At 35.9% G+C, this 22,319-nt stretch overlaps 1 protein-coding gene across 5 annotated transcripts in view; it reads left to right on the top strand.

The window, feature by feature from the left end:
• Positions 1-7,245, top strand: part of LOC135846356 (histone lysine acetyltransferase CREBBP-like) — a 34,866-nt gene extending 27,621 nt beyond the window's left edge. For 2 of the 5 annotated variants that reach the window (XM_065365401.1, XM_065365410.1), the window contains exons 4-10: positions 205-360; positions 512-633; positions 5,705-5,861; positions 5,951-6,151; positions 6,243-6,485; positions 6,576-6,776; positions 6,868-7,245. In XM_065365401.1, the coding sequence (XP_065221473.1) occupies positions 5,820-5,861; positions 5,951-6,151; positions 6,243-6,485; positions 6,576-6,776; positions 6,868-6,945 (765 nt within the window). In that variant the 5' untranslated portion in view covers positions 205-360; positions 512-633; positions 5,705-5,819 and the 3' untranslated portion in view covers positions 6,946-7,245. Of the gene's footprint in view, positions 1-113; positions 361-488; positions 634-5,193; positions 5,862-5,950; positions 6,152-6,242; positions 6,486-6,575; positions 6,777-6,867 lie in introns of those variants that run through there. The other 3 variants (XM_065365428.1, XM_065365437.1, XM_065365419.1) reach the window with 3 other exon arrangements.
• The last annotated feature ends 15,074 nt before the right edge of the window (positions 7,246-22,319 follow it).

Below are 22,319 nucleotides of genomic sequence, written 5' to 3'. Positions count from 1 at the left end.
AATTTGGACTAATTGATTCAATTGGTGTTACGTAGTTTGGGGGGTGGGCTTGAAACATTGATGTTTTCAAACTTTCAAGTTCTAATTAAAGAGGTTGATATTGGAGAAGCTCTCACTAATTTTTTTAATCTCACTTTTACATCATCTAGTTCTGATAATTTCATTCAAACGGTATAATGTTAAATCTTTTTTCCATTGTTTCAGATCATGAAAAATAAAGAATATGCGGATTGGAGTAGTTATGGAGTTTCATAATCATGCTTATTTAAAAGTGTTTGGTTTTATCAACGTCCTCTCCAGATAACTGATTCTTATAGTTGTACTGGTTTTATCAACATCCTCTACAGATAACTGAATCTTGTAAGTTGTATGTTCCTAACGATGTCATCTTTGTTCATATGTTGATTCTGCTTTCAGTTACTTGCTTGATATTCCTTTACTTATATATTTTTTTGTGAAATTCAATTTTCTACATTGTGTTGATGACTGATGTGTTGTATTATGATTTCAGATTGTGGAAAATTGAAACCAGTTCTAAACGGATTATGAAGCATGTGCGGTTATACAAAATATCCCTCCGGATTTCTAAAGGAAGTGTTTTTGTGAACTGTGATCAGATTTAAGATATTTGAGGTAGGTAATAATTTTGCATGCATCCATATTATAGTTTTGTTTTTTTTTGGGGGGGGGGGATCTTTATCCTCACTTATAATCAAAAATGTCCTTTTTTGTAATTTATGTGTTTATGCTTTTTGAATAATGTGTGATTTGAACCATAAAAATGGGTTTAAATTTTGGCATCACATCAAAAATTTTCATCACAAATATTTTGATCATTTTTGAAGAATTTCGAGCCCGAAATTGTGTCATGACTTGCTGAATTCCTCTTGACCAAAAATTCAGCTCAATTAGACCGTAATTTCGATGAGTCATTTTTTGCCCCAAAATGCAGCTTTTTAACTCAAAAAATGACTCATCAAAATTACGGTCTAAACGAGGGGGATTTTCGGCTGGGGGGGTTTTTTTGGACGGGGAATTCGTTTCCGGTGTCGAATTGCCCCGTCAAAACCTCCTTGTACTCGAAAATTGCACTTTTTCAATTTCAAAAATAATGTCAAAAAAGCTACCGAAATTTGCACTTTTAAATGTAACGTTTTCTCGCACATTCAGGATTGGATTGACATAGACACAACTCTGAGTCTCTGAAAATAATTCTGAAAATATAAATAATTTCTATTTTCAGAATTGGTGTCATCGATCAACAAAACCGTAACTACATGAACAACGAATACAACGATACAATATTGTCCAAAAAAATTCATTATTCATTTAAAAAAGTAACAAAATTGATTAAAATAAATTTTCTGATAAAAATCAACTCGTAGAAATTTAAACCGCGAAAAAAAATGTTGAAAAAATTTGTGACGCAGGTGGGAATCGAACCCAGACCTCCTGCTCAGCAATCCGTTCACAATGCCAATAGTCCGGCATATGACAATAGGAGTAATTGCATCCCCCCGCCGATCAAAAAAAAAGTTGGCCTTACTTACAAAATGGCGGCCATTTTGATTGACAGGTCAGCCTAAATCGCAGATTTTGCGTTTTAACATAGGACTTGCACGAACTTTTTCAAACTTTACAAAGGTAGATCGAAAGATCATGCAAAAATTTATCACTTGTCAAAATTTCAAGTGCTAAAGTGCGTTTTTCGATTTTTGGTGAATTTTTGAAAATCGAATTTAGGCCAAAGTGAGGGAAAAAATCAAAATTTTACCAAATTGACCGAGAAAGCTGAAATTTGGGATATACCCTATTTTCGACATGCCAAATCGATTGGAAACGGTTTCAACTCATTTTTGAGCAGTTCTGGAGCCTCCAGCAGATTTTTGAAACTCGAAATTCCCACAAAATTCCATCAAATTGGAGTTGTAAAGCTAAAATTTATTCTAAAAAATAATTTCAATACGCTACGAAGTACTGCAGGTAAATTTTAAGTCGTTTTGGAGCCTCCAGCGACTTTTTGAAAATTGCTGAAACCTCCAGCTGATTTTTGAAACTTTAAATTTTCACAAAATTTCACCAAATGGAGATTTGATGGAAAGCTGAAATTTACTCTACACTCCAATTTCAACACCTTCTGAAGACGACTTCAGGTGGGTTCAAGTAATTTTCGGGCCTCCAGCGACTTTTTTTGAAAATTACTGGAGCCTTCAGCAGATTTTTGTAACTTTAAATTTTCACAAAATTTCATCAAATGGAGATGTAAAGCTGAAATTTACTCTACACTCCAATTTTAACACCTTCTGAAGACGACTTCAGGTGGGTTCAAGTAATTTTCGGGCCTCCAGCGACTTTTTTTGAAAATTACTGGAGCCTTCAGCAGATTTTTGTAACTTTAAATTTTCACAAAATTTCATCAAACGGAGATGTAAAGCTGAAATTTACTCTACACTCCAATTTTAACACCCTCTGAAGACGACTTCAGCTGGTTTCAAGTCATTTTAGGGCTTCCAGCGACTTTTTTGAAAATTACTGGAGCCTCCAGTAGATTTTTGAAACTTTATATTTTCACAAAATTTCATCAAATGGAGATGGGAAGCTGAAATTTACTCTACACTCCAATTTTAACACCCTCCGAAAACGACTTCCGGTGGGTTCAAGTCATTTTAGGGCCTCCAGCGACTTTTTTTGAAAATTACTGGAGCCTCCAGCAGATTTTTGTAACTTTAAATTTTCACAAAATTTCATCAAATGGAGATGGGAAGCAGAAATTTACTCTACACTCCAATTTTAACACCCTCCGAAGACGACTTCAGGTGGGTTCAAGTCATTTTAGGGCCTCCAGCGACTTTTTTTGAAAATTACTGGAGCCTTCAGCAGATTTTTGAAACTTTATATTTTCACAAAATTTCATCAAATGGAGATGGAAATCTGAAATTTACTCTACACTCCAATTTTAACACCTTCTGAAGACGACTTCAGGTGGGTTCAAGTAATTTTAGGGCCTTCAGCGACTTTTTTTGAAAATTACTGGAGCCTCCAGTAGATTTTTTAAACTTGAAATTTCCCCAAAATTTCATCAAACTGAGATGGAAATTCGAAATTTATTCTGCAAACTAACTTCAGTACGCTACGAAGTTGACTGCTGGTGAATTTCAAGTCGTTTTGGAGCCTCCAGCAACTTTTTGAAAGGTTGTATGATGTTTTTTTGGAAAATTGAAATTTCCTAAAAGTAGCCGGAAGCTTCAAAACCATTTGAAACCACCATGTAGTCTGCGAAGTAAATTTCAGCTTGCCAACTCCATTTGATAAATTAATGTTGGGGAAATTTCAAGTTTAAAAAATCTACTGGAGGCTCCAGTAATTTTCAAAAAAGTCGTTGGATGCTCTAAAATAACTTGAAATCCACCAGAAGTCGTCTTCAGTGGGTGTTAAAATTGGAGTGTAGAGTAAATTTCAGACTTCCATCTCCATTTGATGAAATTTTGTGAAAATTTAAAGTTTCAAAAATCTGCTGGAGGTTTCAGCAATTTTCAAAAAGTCGCTGGAGGCTCCAAAACGACTTAAAATTCACCTGCAGTACTTCGTAGCGTATTGAAATTAGTTTTTAGAATAAATTTTAGCTTTACAAGTACAATTTGATGGAATTTTGTGGGAATTTCGAGTTTCAAAAATTTGCTGGAGGTTTCAGCAATTTTCAAAAAGTCGCTGGAGGCTACAAAACGACTCAAAATTCACCTGCAGTCAACTTCGTAGCGTATTGAAATTAGTTTGCAGAATAAATTTCGACTTTCCATCTCAGTTTGATGAAATTTTGGGGAAATTTCAAGTTTAAAAAATCTACTGGAGGCTCCAGTAATTTTCAAAAAAGTCGCTGGAGGCCCTAAAATTACTTGAACCCACCTGAAGTCGTCTTCAGAAGGTGTTAAAATTGGAGTGTAGAGTAAATTTCAGCTTTCCAACTCCACTTGATGAAATTTTGTGAAAATTTAAAGTTTCAAAAATCTGCTGGAGGTTTCAGCAATTTTCAAAAAGTCGCTGGAGGCTCCAAAACGACTTAAAATTCACCTGCAGTCAACTTCGTATAGCGTATTGAAAGTAGTTTGCAGAATAAATTTCGACTTTTCAAGTTTAAAAAATCTACTGGAGGCTCCAGTAATTTTCAAAAAAGTCGCTGGAGGCCCTAAAATTACTTTAACCCACCTGAAGTCGTCTTCAGAAGGTGTTAAAATTGGAGTGTAGAGTAAATTTCAGCTTTACATCTCCATTTGATGAAATTTTGTGAAAATTTAAAGTTTCAAAAATCTGCTGGAGGTTTCAGCAATTTTCAAAAAGTCGCTGGAGGCTCCAAAACGACTTAAAATTCACCTGCAGTACTTCGTAGCGTATTGAAATTAGTTTTTAGAATAAATTTTAGCTTTACAAGTACAATTTGATGGAATTTTGTGGGAATTTCGAGTTTTAAAAATTTGCTGGAGGTTTCAGCAATTTTCAAAAAGTCGCTGGAGGCTCCAAAACGACTTGAAATTCACCTGCAGTACTTCGTAGCGTATTGAAATTAGTTTGCAGAATAAATTTCGACTTTCCATCTCAGTTTGAAGACATTTTGGGGAAATTTCAAGTTTAAAAAATCTACTGGAGGCTCCAGTAATTTTCAAAAAAGTCGCTGGAGGCCCTAAAATTACTTGAACCCACCTGAAGTCGTCTTCAGAAGGTGTTAAAATTGGAGTGTAGAGTAAATTTCAGTTTTCCATCTCCATTTTTGATGAAATTTTGTGAAAATTTAAAGTTTCAAAAATCTGCTGGAGGTTTCAGCAGTTTTCAAAAAGTCGCTGGAGGCTCCAAAACGACTTAAAATTCACCTGCAGTACTTCGTAACGTATTGAAATTAGTTTTTAGAATAAATTTTAGCTTTACAACTCCAATTTGATGGAATTTTGTGGGAATTTCGAGTTTCAAAAATCGGCTGGAGGCTCCAGAACTGCTCAAAACGGGTCGAAACCGTTTCCAATCGATTTGGCATGTCGAAAATAGGGTATATCCCAAATTTCAGCTTTCTCGGTTAATTTGGTAAAATTTTGATTTTTTCCCTCATTTTTGGCCTAAATTCGATTTTCAAAAATTCACCAAAAATCGAAAAACGCACTTTAGCACTTGAAATTTTGACAGGTGATAAATTTTTGCATGATCTTTCGATCTACCTTTGTAAAGTTTGAAAAAGTTCGTGCAAGTCCTATGTTAAAACGCAAAATCTGTGATTTCGGCTGACCTGTCAATCAAAATGGCCGCCATTTTGTAAGTAAGGCCAACTTTTTTTTTGGCAAGTTTGCTTTAAAATGTTCCTTAGGACGTCCCCTTTAAGAAAAAAGTTGTCCCGTAGGATCTTCGGGGGGGGGGGGTGCAATTACTCCTATTGTCATATACCGGACTACAAGCGGCTACCGAGCAGCTTGCAGGATTGCGTTTTTCAAGGATATACATGTGCTGAACTGCTTCGAAAACTACCCCCCATGCGCGCGCACGTTGCGTGCGTACATACACGTGTACGCCTAGTGAGTGGTTGCATGTAGGGTTTTGTAAATATGCAGATAGCAACCCATTGTCAGTAATCAGTAATCTCACATGGTCGACGGTCGATGGTAATCACTTGTACATATAGTAGCATAGTGAGTGTTTATTAAATTCGATCTTTGTCCTTTGTTAGTACCAGTATTAAGCGGCTGCATTAGGCTCTCGTTATTTTTACGCGTTTTTTCTCCTTTGCTGGAGTTGGAGCTTTGTATTTTTCCTGTTTCACTAAAGAAAGTCATCCACATAAAATGGATAAATTGGCTATAGATTTAGAAGATGGTAACCACGAAGTACGTATTGTTTACTGTGATTTTAATAAAATGCTTTATACCTCAATACAGGAAATTAACCAGCGTATTGTGTGGCTTGTGTTATTCAGGAATTAAAGCTGTCTCTACGAAGATTCATTAGAGTTGTGGTGCACGAGCGGAAATGCCGAAACACGAACTGTAAGTTGGCAAGCTGCCAACGCATGAAGCAAATTTTTCTACATAACATGCATTGCAAGTTGAGTGCGAGAAGTTGCCCACTTTGCGAGCGGGTAATAACGGCTTTGTACTATCATGGCGTTTATTGTGAAGTGAGTACAAGAAGCCGATCCAAAACAAAATCATGTTTTCCGATTGGAACCGAGATAATTTATTTCATTTTGATATTGATTTGATTCGCAGGACACGAAATGTGTTGTGCCTGGATGCCTGACTGTGAATCCGAAGGCGAAACAGTTTCGATTGCAGCTAAAATTACGCCAAGTCCAAAGTCGAATACGAATTTCGAGCGGTTCCGCATCAGGTGTGCCATCCAGTTCTGCAAGAGGCGTATCGTCTCTCTTTAATATTTCCTCTTTCGCTAAAGAAGACCATCCGCATAAAATGCTTAAATTGGCTATAGATTTAGAAGACGGTAACCACGAAGTACGTATTGTGTACTGTCATTTTCAATAAAATGCTTTATACCTCAATACAGGAAATTAACCAGCGTATTGTGTGGCTTGTGTTATTCAGGAATTGAAGCTGTCTCTACAAAGATTCATTAGGGTTGTGGTGCACGAGCGGAAATGCCGTAACACGAACTGCAGGTTAGCAAGCTGCCAACGCATGAAGCTAATTTTTCTGCATAACACGCGTTGCAAGTTGAGTGCGAGAAGTTGTCCACTTTGCGAGCGGGTAATAACGGCCTTGTACTATCATGCCGTTTATTGTGAAGTGAGTACAAGAAGCCGATCCAAAACAAAATCATGTTTTCCAATTGTAACCGAGATAATTTATTTCATTTTGATATTGATTTGATTCGCAGGACACAAAATGTGTTGTGCCTGGATGCCTGACTGTGTATCCGAAGATGAAACAACTTATTACTCATCGTCATCAGTAACTGTAGCGGTGTCCATTGTAAAGCCATCTACTGTTACCAAAAAATCCTTTGGATTTCCTATTCTTAAGTCGTTGACGTCGTCGTCACCTCTGCAGAGCGAATGTCGCTCTTCTGACGTGATTTGTTTAGTTTTTCAGAATTATTAAAATGATCCGCCTTTGTTTCTTTATACTGTATAGTATAGTTTAATTTTTATCCTTTTTTCGATTTTTTATCTTCATTATATATAAGTTTTTGTAACATTGATAATTGTTAGTGTGATAATTGTACTTTCATTAAATTCACATACTCGCATTTAAACTGAATTTAATTACACGAAATTCAACATAGTACAATATTTACATGTGCATAAAATACAATAGGAGAGTAACGATAACATTACGTATCTTTGGGCTTTCTGGAAGGGGGGATATTACCAAAACTCTCCTTTAATTTTGAAAATTCTCAAGCCATTTTGGTGGTTTTGATACTCGCGATGACCTGCGAAATGAAGGTTCTTTCTGTAGTGGTGGGATATTATCGATATTTATCGATATATATCGATATTTGCCGCCGTCGATATATATCGATATTTTAAATCCGATAATCGATTATCGGAAAATTTTTAAAAATTATGCAAAAATCTCGTAAATAAATTGTGCGAGGTGGTTTTTTGCTCTTTTTGAGCATTTTCAGACTCTTTTAGTGTAAAATAGTGATTATCACAGCTATTAATGGTACCCATGGCCGCCATGGGCCATATCTGTAGAATGATGAAATGTTGACATTACGTCATCAATGTCATCATTATTTTAAAAAGCGCCAAATCCGTAGCTAGATACTGAAAAAGCAAAAAGTAAGGAATAGAAACAGCTTAGAGATGACTCAGTTTCTCTTTTCATCAAAAATCAGCTGTTTTATGGTCTTTTTATGAACGTCAAAAACATCCGATATACATAAATCGATATTATCGATATGAAACCTCCGATATTTTGACGATATCGAAATTCCGAAATATCGATAATATCCCATCACTATCTTTCTGGCGGGTCATTTGCTTGATTGTAGACAGGTTCTGACACAGTAACATTATCTGTAACCAGAGTTGAACGAGTATATACTTTTCGACTTGATTTTCATGACGTTGAATAGTTTTCGTAGGCGTTGCAATATTAACAACTGGACCATTTATCGCTTCAATTACGCCTATTTCATCTTCAAATTTACTTTGAAACTTATTTTTGGTAAATGGACGTTCAATTAAAACTTCATCACCAACTTGAAGTTTCTGATTGAGTGAAAGAGGTTTTCCACTCGACATAATCGATTTACTTTTATTTGACCGATCATTCTCGCGAACCTCCGCTTCCTCAACGAATGGCCGAAGGGTAGGTAGCTTATCTTGAATTCGACAATTGAATAAAAGCTCAGCAGGACTTTTCCCCAAAGTTGAGTGGGGTGTTGAACGATACATAAGTAAGTATTTATAACAACCCCCCTGTTCGTCAAGTTCGTACAGCCTAAAAAGCTCTCTAAAGCTTGCAAAATTGATTCAAAAGTTCAAGTATTAGGAGTATTGAACCTCCTAATATCCCATATTCTCCTAATCAAATTGGTCTTATTTAGCATCTTTTAGACTCAAAAATGAGCAAATTTGAAAAATTGTGTTTTTTCACAATTGAGCTTTTCTGCAGAATAAAAGCTAAATAGCCTGTACGAATAGTCGATTATCACTAATTCAACATCGCTGATCACGCCAAGCTCGTTTATTTTGACCAATTGAGCTTTTTTCTATCTGAAAGTTTAACTTTACTGAAAAAATCTGCATTTCACTGGAACCTTTGAGCTTTTTGGCAGAACCAACACCGGAAACGAATTCGCCGTATGCAAAAACCCCCCAGTTCGTCAAGTTCTTACAGTCTAAAAAGCTCTCTAAAGCTCGCAAAATTGATTCAAAAGTTCAAGTATTAGGAGTATTGAACCTCCTAATATCCCATATTCTCCTAATCAAATTGGTCTCATTTAGCATCTTTTACACTCGAAAATGAGCAAAATTGGAAAAATTGTGTTTTTTCAAAATTGAGCTTTTCTGCAGAATGAAAGCTAAAATAGCCTGTACGAATTGTCGATTATTACTAATTCAGTATCGCTGATCACGTCAAGCTCGTTTATTTTAGTGGATCGAGCTTCTTTCTACCTGAAAGTTCAACTTTTATGAAAAAAAGATTCATTTTATTCAAGAATTTGAGCTTTTTGGCCGAACCAATGCCGGAAACGAATTCGCCGTACCCAAAAACCCCCCTATTCGCCAAGTTCGTACAGCCTAAAAAGCTCTCTAAAGCTCGCAAAATTGATTCGAAAGTTCAAGTATTATGAGTATCGAACCTCCTAATACTCTATATTCTCCTAATGAAATTGGTCTCATTTACCATATTTTATACTCGAAAAGATCAAAATTGGAATAATTGTATTTTTTCAAAATTGAGCTTTTTGGACGAATGAAAGCTAATTAGCCTGTACGAATAGTCGATTATCACTAATTGAGCATCGCTGATCACGTTAAGCTCGCTCGTTTTCAGAATCGAAGCTTTTTTGTATCCGAAAGTTCAACATTTATGAAAAAAAGCTTCATTTGGAAGGAAACTTTGAGCTTTTTGCAAGAACCAACACCGGAAACGAATTCGCCGTACCAAAAAACCCCCCTATTCGTCACGTTCGTACAGCCTAAAAAGCTCTCTAAAGCTCGCAAAATTGATTCGAAAGTTCAAGTATTAGGAGTATCGAACCTCCTAATACTCCATATTCTCCTAATAAAATTGGTCTCATTTCGCATCTTTTACACTAGAAAATGATCAAAATTGGAAAAGTTGTGTTTTTCTAAAATTGAGCTTTTTGGCCGAATGAAAGTCAAATAGCCTGTACGAATAGTCAATTATCACTAATTGAGCATCGCTGATCACGTCAAAGTCGTTTATTTTCAGCGTCGAAGCATTTTTATAGGTGAAACTTCAGCTTTTTTGAGAAAAAAGCTGCATTTTCGATAGAACTTTGAGCTTTTTGGCACATTCAACACTGGAAATGACTTCGCCGTACCCAAAAACCCCTCTATTCGTCAAGTTCGTACAGCCTAAAAAGCTCTCTAGAGCTCGCAAAATTGATTCAAAAGTTCAATTATTGGGAGTATCGAACCTCCTAATATCTCATATTCTCCTAATGAAATTGGTCTAATTTAGCATCTTTTATACTCGAAAATTATCAAAATTGGAAAAATTATGTTTTTTCAAATTTGAGCTTTTCAGCAGAACGAAAGCTAAATAGCCTGTACGAATAGTCGATTATTACTAATTGAGCATCGCTGATCACGTCAAGCTCGTTTATTTTGAGCGTCGAAGCTTTTTTGTATGTGAAAGTTCAACTTTTTTGAAACAAGGCTTCATTTTGGAGGAAACTTTGAGCTTTTTGGCAGAACCAACACTGGAAACCAATTCTCTGTACCCAAATACCTCCCTATTCGTCAAGTTCGTACAGCCTAAAAAGCTCTCTAAAGCTCGTAAAATTGATTCAAAAGTTCAAGTATTAGGAGTATCGAACCTCCTAATACTCTATATTCTCCTAATGAAATTGGTCTCATTTATCATCTTTTAGACTCGAAAATGATCAAAATTGGCAAATATGGACTTTTTCAAAATTGAGCTTTTTCGCCGAATGAAAGTCAAATACCCTGTACGAATAGTTGATTGTCACTAATTGTGCATCGCTGATCACGTCAAGCTCGTTAATTTCAATCGATCGAGCTTTTTTCCATCCGAAAGTTCAACATTTAAGAAAAAAAGCTTCATTTTCGAGAGAACTTTGCGCTTTTTGCAAGAACCAACACCGGAAACGAATTCGCCGTACCCAGAAACCCCCCTATTTGTCAAGTTCGTACAGACTAAACAGCTCTCTAAAGCTCGCAAATTCAATTCAAAAGTTCAAGTATTAGGAGCATCAAACCTCCTAATATTCCATATTCTCCTAATAAAATTGGTCTCATTTAGCATCTTTTATACTAGAAAATGATCAAAATTGGAAAAGTTGTGTTTTTTCAAAATTGAGCTTTTCTGCAGAATGAAAGCTAAATAGCCTGTACGAATAGTCGATTATCACTAATTGAGCATCGCTGATCACGTCAAGCTCGTTTATTTTGAGCGTCGAAGCATTTTTGTATGTGAAAGTTCAACTTTTATGAAAAAAAGCTTCACTTTTGTAGAAACTTTGAGCTTTTTGGCAGAACCAACACCGGAAACGAATTCGCCGTACCCAAAAACCCTCCTATTCGTCAAGTTCATACAGCCTAAAAAGCTCTCTAAAGCTCGCAAAATTGATTCAAAAGTTCAAGTATTAGGAGTATCGAACCTCCTAATACTCCATATTCACCTAATAAAATTGGTCTCATTTTGCTTCAAATATACTCGAAAATGACAAAAAGTGGAAAAATTGTGTTTTTTCAAAATTGAGCTTTTCTACTGAATATAAGTCAAATAGCCTGTACGAATAGTCGTTCGTCACTAATTGAGCATCGCTGATCACGTCAAGCTCGTTTATTTTGAGCGTCGAAGCTTTTTCATATGTGAAAGTTCAACTTTTATGAAAGAAAGCTTCACTTTTGAAGAAACTTTGAGCTTTTTGACAGAACCAACACCGGAAACGAATTCGCCGTACCCAAAAACCCCCCTATTCGTCATGTTCGTACAGCCTAAAAAGCTCTCTAAAGCTCGCAAATTCGATTCAAAAGTTCAAGTATTAGAAGTATCGAACCTCCTAATATCCCATATTCTACTAATAAAATTGGTCTCATTTCGCATCTTTTAGACTCGAAAATGATCAAAATTGGAGAATTTGTGCTCTTCAAAAATTGAGCTTTTCAGCAGAATGAAAGCTAAATAGCCTGTACGAATAATCGATTATTACTAATTCAGTATCGCTGATCACGTTAAGCTCGTTTATTTTGAGCGTCGAAGCTCTTTTGTATGTGAAAGTTCAACTTTTTTGAAAAAAGCTTCATTTTCGAGAGAACTTTGAGCTTTTTGGCAGAACCAACACTGGAAACGAATTCGTCGTACCCAAAAACCCCCCTATTCGTCAAGTTCGTACAGCCTAAAAAGCTCTCTAAAGCTCACAAAATTGATTTAAAAGTTCAAGTATTAGGAGTATCGAACCTCCTGATATTTCATATTCTCCCAATGAAATTGGTCTCATTTAGCAACAAATATATTTAAAAATGAGCAAAATTGACAAATCTGAAATTACAGAAAATTCAGCTTTTTGCTCGAATGGACGCCAAATAGGTTGTACGAATAGTCGATTATCACTAATTAAACATCGCTGATCACGTCAAGCTCGTTTATTTTAGTCGATCGAGCTGTCTTCTTCCTGAGAGTTCAACTTTTTAGAAACAAAGCTTCATTTATGAGGAAACTTTGAGCTTTTTGGCAGAAACGACGCCAGAAACGAATTCTCCGAACCCAAAAACCCCCCTATTCGTCAAGTTCGTACAGCCTAAAAAGCTCTCTAAAGCTCGTAAAATTGATTCAAAAGTTCAAGTATTAGGAGTATCGAACCTCCTAATACTCTAAATTCTCCTAATGAAATTGGTCTCATTTAGCATCTTTTAGACTCGAAAATGATCAAAATTGGCAAATATGGACTTTTTCAAAATTGAGCTTTCTTGCCGAATGAAAGTCAAATACCCTGTACGAATGGTCGATTGTCACTAATTGTGCATCGCTGATCACGTCAAGCTCGTTAGTTTCAATCGATCGTGCTTTTTTCTATCCAAAAGTTCAACATTTATGAAAAAAAAGCTTCATTTTCGAGAGAACTTTGAGCTTTTTGCAAGAACCAACACCGGAAACGAATTCGCCGTACCAAAAAACCCCCCTATTCGTCACGTTCGTACAGCCTAAAAAGCTCTCTAAAGCTCGCAAAATTGATTCGAAAGTTCAAGTATTAGGAGTATCGAACCTCCTAATACTCCATATTCTCCTAATAAAATTGGTCTCATTTCGCATCTTTTACACTAGAAAATGATCAAAATTGGAAAAGTTGTGTTTTTCTAAAATTGAGCTTTTTGGCCGAATGAAAGTCAAATAGCCTGTACGAATAGTCAATTATCACTAATTGAGCATCGCTGATCACGTCAAAGTCGTTTATTTTCAGCGTCGAAGCATTTTTATAGGTGAAACTTCAGCTTTTTTGAGAAAAAAGCTGCATTTTCGATAGAACTTTGAGCTTTTTGGCACATTCAACACTGGAAATGACTTCGCCGTACCCAAAAACCCCTCTATTCGTCAAGTTCGTACAGCCTAAAAAGCTCTCTAGAGCTCGCAAAATTGATTCAAAAGTTCAATTATTGGGAGTATCGAACCTCCTAATATCTCATATTCTCCTAATGAAATTGGTCTAATTTAGCATCTTTTATACTCGAAAATTATCAAAATTGGAAAAATTATGTTTTTTCAAATTTGAGCTTTTCAGCAGAACGAAAGCTAAATAGCCTGTACGAATAGTCGATTATTACTAATTGAGCATCGCTGATCACGTCAAGCTCGTTTATTTTGAGCGTCGAAGCTTTTTTGTATGTGAAAGTTCAACTTTTTTGAAACAAGGCTTCATTTTGGAGGAAACTTTGAGCTTTTTGGCAGAACCAACACTGGAAACCAATTCTCTGTACCCAAATACCTCCCTATTCGTCAAGTTCGTACAGCCTAAAAAGCTCTCTAAAGCTCGTAAAATTGATTCAAAAGTTCAAGTATTAGGAGTATCGAACCTCCTAATATTCCATATTCTCCTAATAAAATTGGTCTCATTTATCATCTTTTAGACTCGAAAATGATCAAAATTGGCAAATATGGACTTTTTCAAAATTGAGCTTTTTCGCCGAATGAAAGTCAAATACCCTGTACGAATAGTTGATTGTCACTAATTGTGCATCGCTGATCACGTCAAGCTCGTTTATTTTGAGCGTCGAAGCTTTTTCATATGTGAAAGTTCAACTTTTATGAAAGAAAGCTTCACTTTTGAAGAAACTTTGAGCTTTTTGACAGAACCAACACCGGAAACGAATTCGCCGTACCCAAAAACCCCCCTATTCGTCATGTTCGTACAGCCTAAAAAGCTCTCTAAAGCTCGCAAATTCGATTCAAAAGTTCAAGTATTAGAAGTATCGAACCTCCTAATATCCCATATTCTCCTAATAAAATTGGTCTCATTTCGCATCTTTTAGACTCGAAAATGATCAAAATTGGAGAATTTGTGCTCTTCAAAAATTGAGCTTTTCAGCAGAATGAAAGCTAAATAGCCTGTACGAATAATCGATTATTACTAATTCAGTATCGCTGATCACGTTAAGCTCGTTTATTTTGAGCGTCGAAGCTCTTTTGTATGTGAAAGTTCAACTTTTTTGAAAAAAGCTTCATTTTCGAGAGAACTTTGAGCTTTTTGGCAGAACCAACACTGGAAACGAATTCGTCGTACCCAAAAACCCCCCTATTCGTCAAGTTCGTACAGCCTAAAAAGCTCTCTAAAGCTCACAAAATTGATTTAAAAGTTCAAGTATTAGGAGTATCGAACCTCCTGATATTTCATATTCTCCCAATGAAATTGGTCTCATTTAGCAACAAATATATTTAAAAATGAGCAAAATTGACAAATCTGAAATTACAGAAAATTCAGCTTTTTGCTCGAATGGACGCCAAATAGGTTGTACGAATAGTCGATTATCACTAATTAAACATCGCTGATCACGTCAAGCTCGTTTATTTTAGTCGATCGAGCTGTCTTCTTCCTGAGAGTTCAACTTTTTAGAAACAAAGCTTCATTTATGAGGAAACTTTGAGCTTTTTGGCAGAAACGACGCCAGAAACGAATTCTCCGAACCCAAAAACCCCCCTATTCGTCAAGTTCGTACAGCCTAAAAAGCTCTCTAAAGCTCGTAAAATTGATTCAAAAGTTCAAGTATTAGGAGTATCGAACCTCCTAATACTCTAAATTCTCCTAATGAAATTGGTCTCATTTAGCATCTTTTAGACTCGAAAATGATCAAAATTGGCAAATATGGACTTTTTCAAAATTGAGCTTTCTTGCCGAATGAAAGTCAAATACCCTGTACGAATGGTCGATTGTCACTAATTGTGCATCGCTGATCACGTCAAGCTCGTTAGTTTCAATCGATCGTGCTTTTTTCTATCCAAAAGTTCAACATTTATGAAAAAAAAGCTTCATTTTCGAGAGAACTTTGAGCTTTTTGCAAGAACCAACACCGGAAACGAATTCGCCGTACCAAAAAACCCCCCTATTCGTCACGTTCGTACAGCCTAAAAAGCTCTCTAAAGCTCGCAAAATTGATTCGAAAGTTCAAGTATTAGGAGTATCGAACCTCCTAATACTCCATATTCTCCTAATAAAATTGGTCTCATTTCGCATCTTTTACACTAGAAAATGATCAAAATTGGAAAAGTTGTGTTTTTCTAAAATTGAGCTTTTTGGCCGAATGAAAGTCAAATAGCCTGTACGAATAGTCAATTATCACTAATTGAGCATCGCTGATCACGTCAAAGTCGTTTATTTTCAGCGTCGAAGCATTTTTATAGGTGAAACTTCAGCTTTTTTGAGAAAAAAGCTGCATTTTTGATAGAACTTTGAGCTTTTTGGCACATTCAACACTGGAAATGACTTCGCCGTACCCAAAAACCCCTCTATTCGTCAAGTTCGTACAGCCTAAAAAGCTCTCTAGAGCTCGCAAAATTGATTCAAAAGTTCAATTATTGGGAGTATCGAACCTCCTAATATCTCATATTCTCCTAATGAAATTGGTCTAATTTAGCATCTTTTATACTCGAAAATTATCAAAATTGGAAAAATTATGTTTTTTCAAATTTGAGCTTTTCAGCAGAACGAAAGCTAAATAGCCTGTACGAATAGTCGATTATTACTAATTGAGCATCGCTGATCACGTCAAGCTCGTTTATTTTGAGCGTCGAAGCTTTTTTGTATGTGAAAGTTCAACTTTTTTGAAACAAGGCTTCATTTTGGAGGAAACTTTGAGCTTTTTGGCAGAACCAACACTGGAAACCAATTCTCTGTACCCAAATACCTCCCTATTCGTCAAGTTCGTACAGCCTAAAAAGCTCTCTAAAGCTCGTAAAATTGATTCAAAAGTTCAAGTATTAGGAGTATCGAACCTCCTAATATTCCATATTCTCCTAATAAAATTGGTCTCATTTAGCATCTTTTATACTAGAAAATGATCAAAATTGGAAAAATTGTGTTTTTCTAAAATTGAGCTTTTTGGTCGAATGAAAGACAAATAGCCTGTACAAATAGTCCATTATCACTAATTGAGCATCCCTGATCACGTCAAGCTCGTTTATTTTGAGCGTCGAAGCTTTTTTGTAGGTAAAAGTTCAACATTTTTGAAAAAAAGCTTCATTTCAGATGAAACTTTGAGCTTTTTGGCAGAACCAACACCGGAAATGAATTTGCCGTACTCGAAAACCCCCCTATTCGTCACGTTCGTACAGTCTAAAAAGCTCTCTAAAGCTTGCAAATTTCATTCAAAAGTTCAAGTTAGGAGTATCGAACCTCCTAATACTCTATATTCTCCTAATGAAATTGGTCTCATTTAGCATCTTTCAGACTTGAAAATGATCAAAATTGGAAAAATCGTGTTTTTTCAAAATTGAGCTTTTCTACAGAATGAAAGCTAAATAGCCTGTACGAATAGTCGATTATCACTAATTAAGCATCGCTGATCACGTCAAGCTCATCAGTTTCGATCGATCGATCTTTTTTCCACCTGAAAGTTCAACTTTTATGAAAAAAAGCTTCATTTCAGAGGGAACTTTGAGCTTTTTGGCAGAACCAACACCGGAAACAAATTCGCCGTACCCAAAAACCCCCCTGTTCGTCAAGTTCGTACAGCCTAAAAAGCTCTCTAAAGCTCGCAAAATCGATTCAAAAGTTCAAGTATTAGGAGTATCAAACCTCCTAATATCTCATATTCTCCTAATGAAATTACCCTCATTTAGCATCTTTTAGACTCGAAAATGACGAAAACTAGCAAATGTGAACTTCTTCAAAGTTGAGCTTTCTGGCCGAATGAAAGCCAAATAGAGTGTACTAATAGTCGAATATTACTAATTCAGCATCGCTGATCACGTCAAGCTCCTTTATTTTGACCGTAGAACCTTTTTTGTATCCGAAAGTTCAACATTTATGAAAAAAAGCTTCATTCAGGAGGAAACTTTGAGCTTTTTGGCAGAACCAACGCCGGAAACGAATTCACCGTACCCAAAAACCCCCCTATTCGTCACGTTCGTACAGTCTAAAAAGCTCTCCAAAGCTCGAAAAATTGATTCAAAAGTTCAAATATCAGGAGTATTTAACCTCCTAATATTCCATATTCACCTAATAAAATTGGTCTCATTTCGCATCTTTTAGACTCGAAAATGAGCGAAATTGAAAAAATTGTGTTTTTTCAAAATTGAGCTTTTCTACCGAACAAAAGCCGAATAGCCTGTACGAATAGTCGTTCATCACTAATTGAGCATCGCTGATCACGTCAAGCTCGTTTATTTTGAGCGTCGAAGCTTTTTCATATCTGAAAGTTCAACTTTTATGAAAAAAAGCTTCAATTTTGGGGAAACTTTGAGCTTTTTGGCAAAATCAACACCGGAAACGGATTCGCCGTACCCAAAAAACCCCCTATTCGTCAAGTTTGTACAGCCCAAAAAGCTCTGTAAAGCTCGCAAAATTGATTCAAAAGTTCAAGTAGCAGGAATATCAAACCTCCTAATACTCCATATTCTCCTAATAAAATTGGTCTCATTTCGCATCTTTTAGACCCGAAAATGAAAATTGGAGAATTTGTGCTTTTCAAAAATTGAGCTTTTCTACCAAATGAAAGTCAAATAGCCTGTACGAATAGTCGATTATCACTAATTCACCATCGCTGATCACGTCACGCTCGTTAGTTTTGATCGATCGAGCTTTTTTCTATCCGAAAGCTCAACATTTATGAAAAAAAGCTTCATTTTCGAGAGAACTTTGAGCTTTTTGGCAGAACCAACACTGGAAACGAATTCGTCGTACCCAAAAACCCCCCCTATTCGTCAAGTTCGTAAAGCCTAAAAATCTCTCTAAAGCTCGCAAAATTGTTTCGAAAGTTCAGGTATTAGGAGTATCGAACCCTCTAATACTCTATATTCTCCTAATAAAATTGGTCTCATTTAGCATTTTTTATACTAGAAAATGATCAAAATTGGAAAAGTTGTGTTTTTTCAAAATTGAGCTTTTCTGCAGAATGAAAGCTAAATAGCCTGTACGAATAGTCGATTATCACTAATTCAGCATCGCTGATCACGTCAAGCTCGTTTATTTTGAGCATCGAAGCTTTTTTCTACCTGAAAGTTCAATTTTTTTGAAAAAAGCTTCAATTAAGATGAAGTTTTGAGCTTTTTGGCAGAAGCAACACTGGAAACGAATTTGTCGTACCCAAAAACCCCCCTATTTGTCAAGTGCGTACAGCCTAAAAATCTCTCTAAAGCTTGCAAAATTGATTCAAAAGTTCAGGTAGCAGGAGTATCGAACCTCCTAATACTCCATTATTCTCCTAATAAAATTGGTCTCATTTCGCATCTTTTAGACTCGAAAATGAGCAAAATTGGAAAAATCGTGTTTTTTCAAAATTGAGCTTTTCTGCAGAATGAAAGCTAAAATAGCCTGTACGAATTGTCGATTATTACTAATTCAGTATCGCTGATCACGTCAAGCTCGTTTATTTTAGTGGATCGAGCTTCTTTCTACCTGAAAGTTCAACTTTTATGAAAAAAAGCTTCATTAAGGATGAAATTTCGAGCTTTTTGGCCGAACCAATGCCGGAAACGAATTCGCCGTACCCAAAAACCCCCCTATTCGTCAAGTTCGTACAGCCTAAAAATCGCTCTAAAGCTCGCAAATTCGATTCAAAAGTTCAAGTATTAGAAGTATCGAACCTCCTAATACTGTATATTCTCCTAATAAAATTGGTCACATTTCGCATCTTTTAGACTCGAGAATGATCAAAATTGGAGAATTTGTGCTTTTCAAAAATTGAGCTTTTTAGCAGAATGAAAGCTGAATAGAATGTACGAATAGTCGATTATTACTAATTGAGCATCGCTGATCACGTCAAGCTCGTTTATTTTGTGCGTCGAAGCTTTTTTGTATGTGAAAGTTCAACTTTTTTGAAAGAAGCTTCATTTTAGAGGAAACTTTGAGGTTTTTGCAAGAACCAACACCGGAAACGAATTCGCCGTACCCAAAAACCCCCCTATTCATCATATTCGTACTGCCTAAAAAGCTCTCTAAAGCTCGCAAAATTGATTCAAAAGTTCAAGTATTAGGAGTATCGAACCTCCTAATACTCCATATTCTCCTAATAAAATTGGTCTCATTTCGCATCTTTTAGACTCGAAAATGAGCAAAATTGAAAAATTTCTGTTTTTTCAAAATTGAGCTTTTCTGCAGAATGAAAGCTAAATAGCCTGTACGAATGGTCGATTATTACTAATTCAGCATCGCTGATCACGTCAAGCTCGTTTATTTTGAGCGTCGAAGCTTTTTTGTATGTGAAAGTTCAACTTTTTTGAAAAAAAGCTTCATTTTAGAGGGAACTTCGAGCTTTTTGGCAGAACCAACACCGGAAACAAATTCGCCATACCCAAAACCCCCCTGTTCGTCAAGTTCGTACAGCATAAAAAGCTCTCTAAAGCTTGCAAAATTGATTCAAAAGTTTAAAATTTACGATGCAGCGCTGCAGGCGGTGAAAATGAGAAGTTCTTTTGTAATCCTGATTTTAGGATATAGAAAGGTGTATTTACAACGTATTTTTGACGATTACAAAAGAAGTTCCGTTTTCTGCCACCTGAAGCGCTGCATCATCCTGTTTAAAATTTGTTGTCTTCAAAATTCAGCTTTTTAGCCGAATCAAAGCTAAACAGGGTGTACGAATAGTCGATTAGCACTAATTAAGCACCGCTGATCACGTCAAGCTCGTTTATTTTTGTTGATCGAGCTTTTTTCTACCTAAAAGTACAACTTTTTTGAAAAAAGCTTCATTTTCGAGAGAACTTTGAGCTTTTTGGCAGAACCAACGCCGGAAACGAATTCGCCGTACCCAAAAACCCCACTATTCGTCAAGTTCGTACAGCCTAAAAAGCTCTCTAAAGCTCGAAAAATTGACTCAAAGTTCAAGTATTAGGAGTATCGAACCTCCTAATATCCCATATTCTCCTAATAAAATTGCTCTCATTTCGCATCTTTTATACTCGAAAATTACTAAAATTAGCAAAATGAACTTTTTCAAAATTGAGCTTTTTTGGTCAAATGAAAGCCAAAAAGGCTGTACGAATAGTCGATTATTACTAATTAAGCCTCGCTGATCACGTCAAGCTCGTTTATTTTGGTCGATCGAGCTTTTATCTACCTGAATGTTCAACTTTTTAGAAAAAGCTTAATTTTTGAAAGAACTTGGAGCTTTTTAGCAAAACCCACACCGTAACCGGATTCTCCACCTGCGAAAACCCCCCTATTCGTCACGTTCGTACAGCCTAAAAAGCTCTCTAAAGCTCTTAAAATTGATTCAAACGTTCAAGTATTAGGAGTATCGAACCTCCTCATATGTCATATTCTTCTAATTAAATTGGTCTCATTTTGCATCAAATATACTCCAAGATGATCAAAAAGGGAGAAAATGCACTTTTTCAAAATTGAGCTTTTTTGCTCAAAAGAACGTCAAATAGAATGTACGAATAGTCGATTATCAATAATTAAGCATCGCTGACCTAGTCAAGCTCGTTTATTTTAGTCGATCGAGCTTTTTTCTACCTGAAAGTTCAACTTTTTTGATAAAAAGCTTCATTTATGAGGAAACTTTGAGCATTTTGGCAGAATGAACACCAGAAACGAATTTGCCATACCCAAAAACCCCCCTATTCGTCAAGTTCGTACAGCCTAAAAAGCTCTCTAGAGCTCGAAAAACTGATTCAAAAGTTCAAGTATTAGGAGTATCGAACCTCCTGATACTCTATATTCTCCTAATGAAATTGGTCTCATTTAGCACCTAATATACTCGAGAATGATCAAAATTGGAGAATTTGTGTTTTTTTAAAATTGAGCTTTTCTGCCGAATGAAAGCTAAATAGCCTGTACGAATAGTCGATTATTACTAATTCAGTATCGCTGATCACGTCAAGCTCGTTAATTTCCATCGAACAAGCTTTTTTCCACCTGAAAGTTCAACTTTTATGAAAAAAAGCTTCATTTTAGAAGAAACTTTGAGCTTTTTGGCAGTATCAACACCGGAAACGAATTCGTTGTACCCAAAACGCCCTGTTCGTGCAGTTCGTGCAGCCTAAAAAGCCCTGTAAAGCTCGCAAAATCTTTTATGCTCGAAAATGACAAACAGTGGAAAAGTTTTGTTTTTTCAAAATTGAGCTTTTCTGCCGAATGAAAGCCAAATAACCTTTACGAATAGTCTATTATCACTAATTCAGCATCGGTGATCAGGTCAAGCTCCTCAGTTTCAGTTGATCGAGCTCTTTTCTATGTGAAAGTTCAACTTTTTCGAAAAAAGCTTCATTTTGCTGGAAGTTTTGAGCTTTTTGACAGAATTAACACCGGCAACGGATTCTCCACATTTCAACCCCCCCTCCCCTGATATGACAGTTTGTCAATCCCGAAAAGCTCTTCAACTTTTTCTCCATCTTAACAGACTAAACAGTAGAAATTCCATTTTTTGCCACACGAGGCGCTGCAGTATTTTTTGAAAAAAATTGATCATGATTACACACTTACCTGAGAAAATACTGTAATCAGATGTGGTAATTTTTCATAAATAAAATGATGCTATTGATATCTTAAACGCTATACCCATAAGTATTATCAATATGAGATCCAATATCAAGATATCAATGTGGAAAATTGATAGCAACTATATATCATATTGTAAAAAATTGAGAAAGCAGCCAAAAATATGGTTAAAAATTGAAATTAGGGAAAAAAATGTTGTTTATTTTGAAGATATTAATATACAATAGCATATCAATATCTCTTTAAAAAATATTGTGATACATAAATGTACAATTTTTAAACATATCAACACCACTAAAAGTAAGGTTTTCAAACTCGCCATAAATTTACTCGCAAACAAACTCTTGAAAATCCATCATGGATGATCATTCCTTTGCATGGCTTAGCTACTTCATACTTCTGCACCCCTTCCTATTGGGACAGCTTTGAATTTCTTCAACTTCCAATCCACAATCTGAAATTATAACAATGAAAATGTGATATAAGGTAAGTGCATAGATAAGTAT

The sequence above is a fragment of the Planococcus citri genome, chromosome 1, assembly GCF_950023065.1.
Source record: "Planococcus citri chromosome 1, ihPlaCitr1.1, whole genome shotgun sequence".
NCBI lineage: Eukaryota > Metazoa > Arthropoda > Insecta > Hemiptera > Pseudococcidae > Planococcus > Planococcus citri.
Note: the sequence above shows the minus strand (reverse complement) of the source record. Positions and strands in the feature narration are given on the sequence as shown.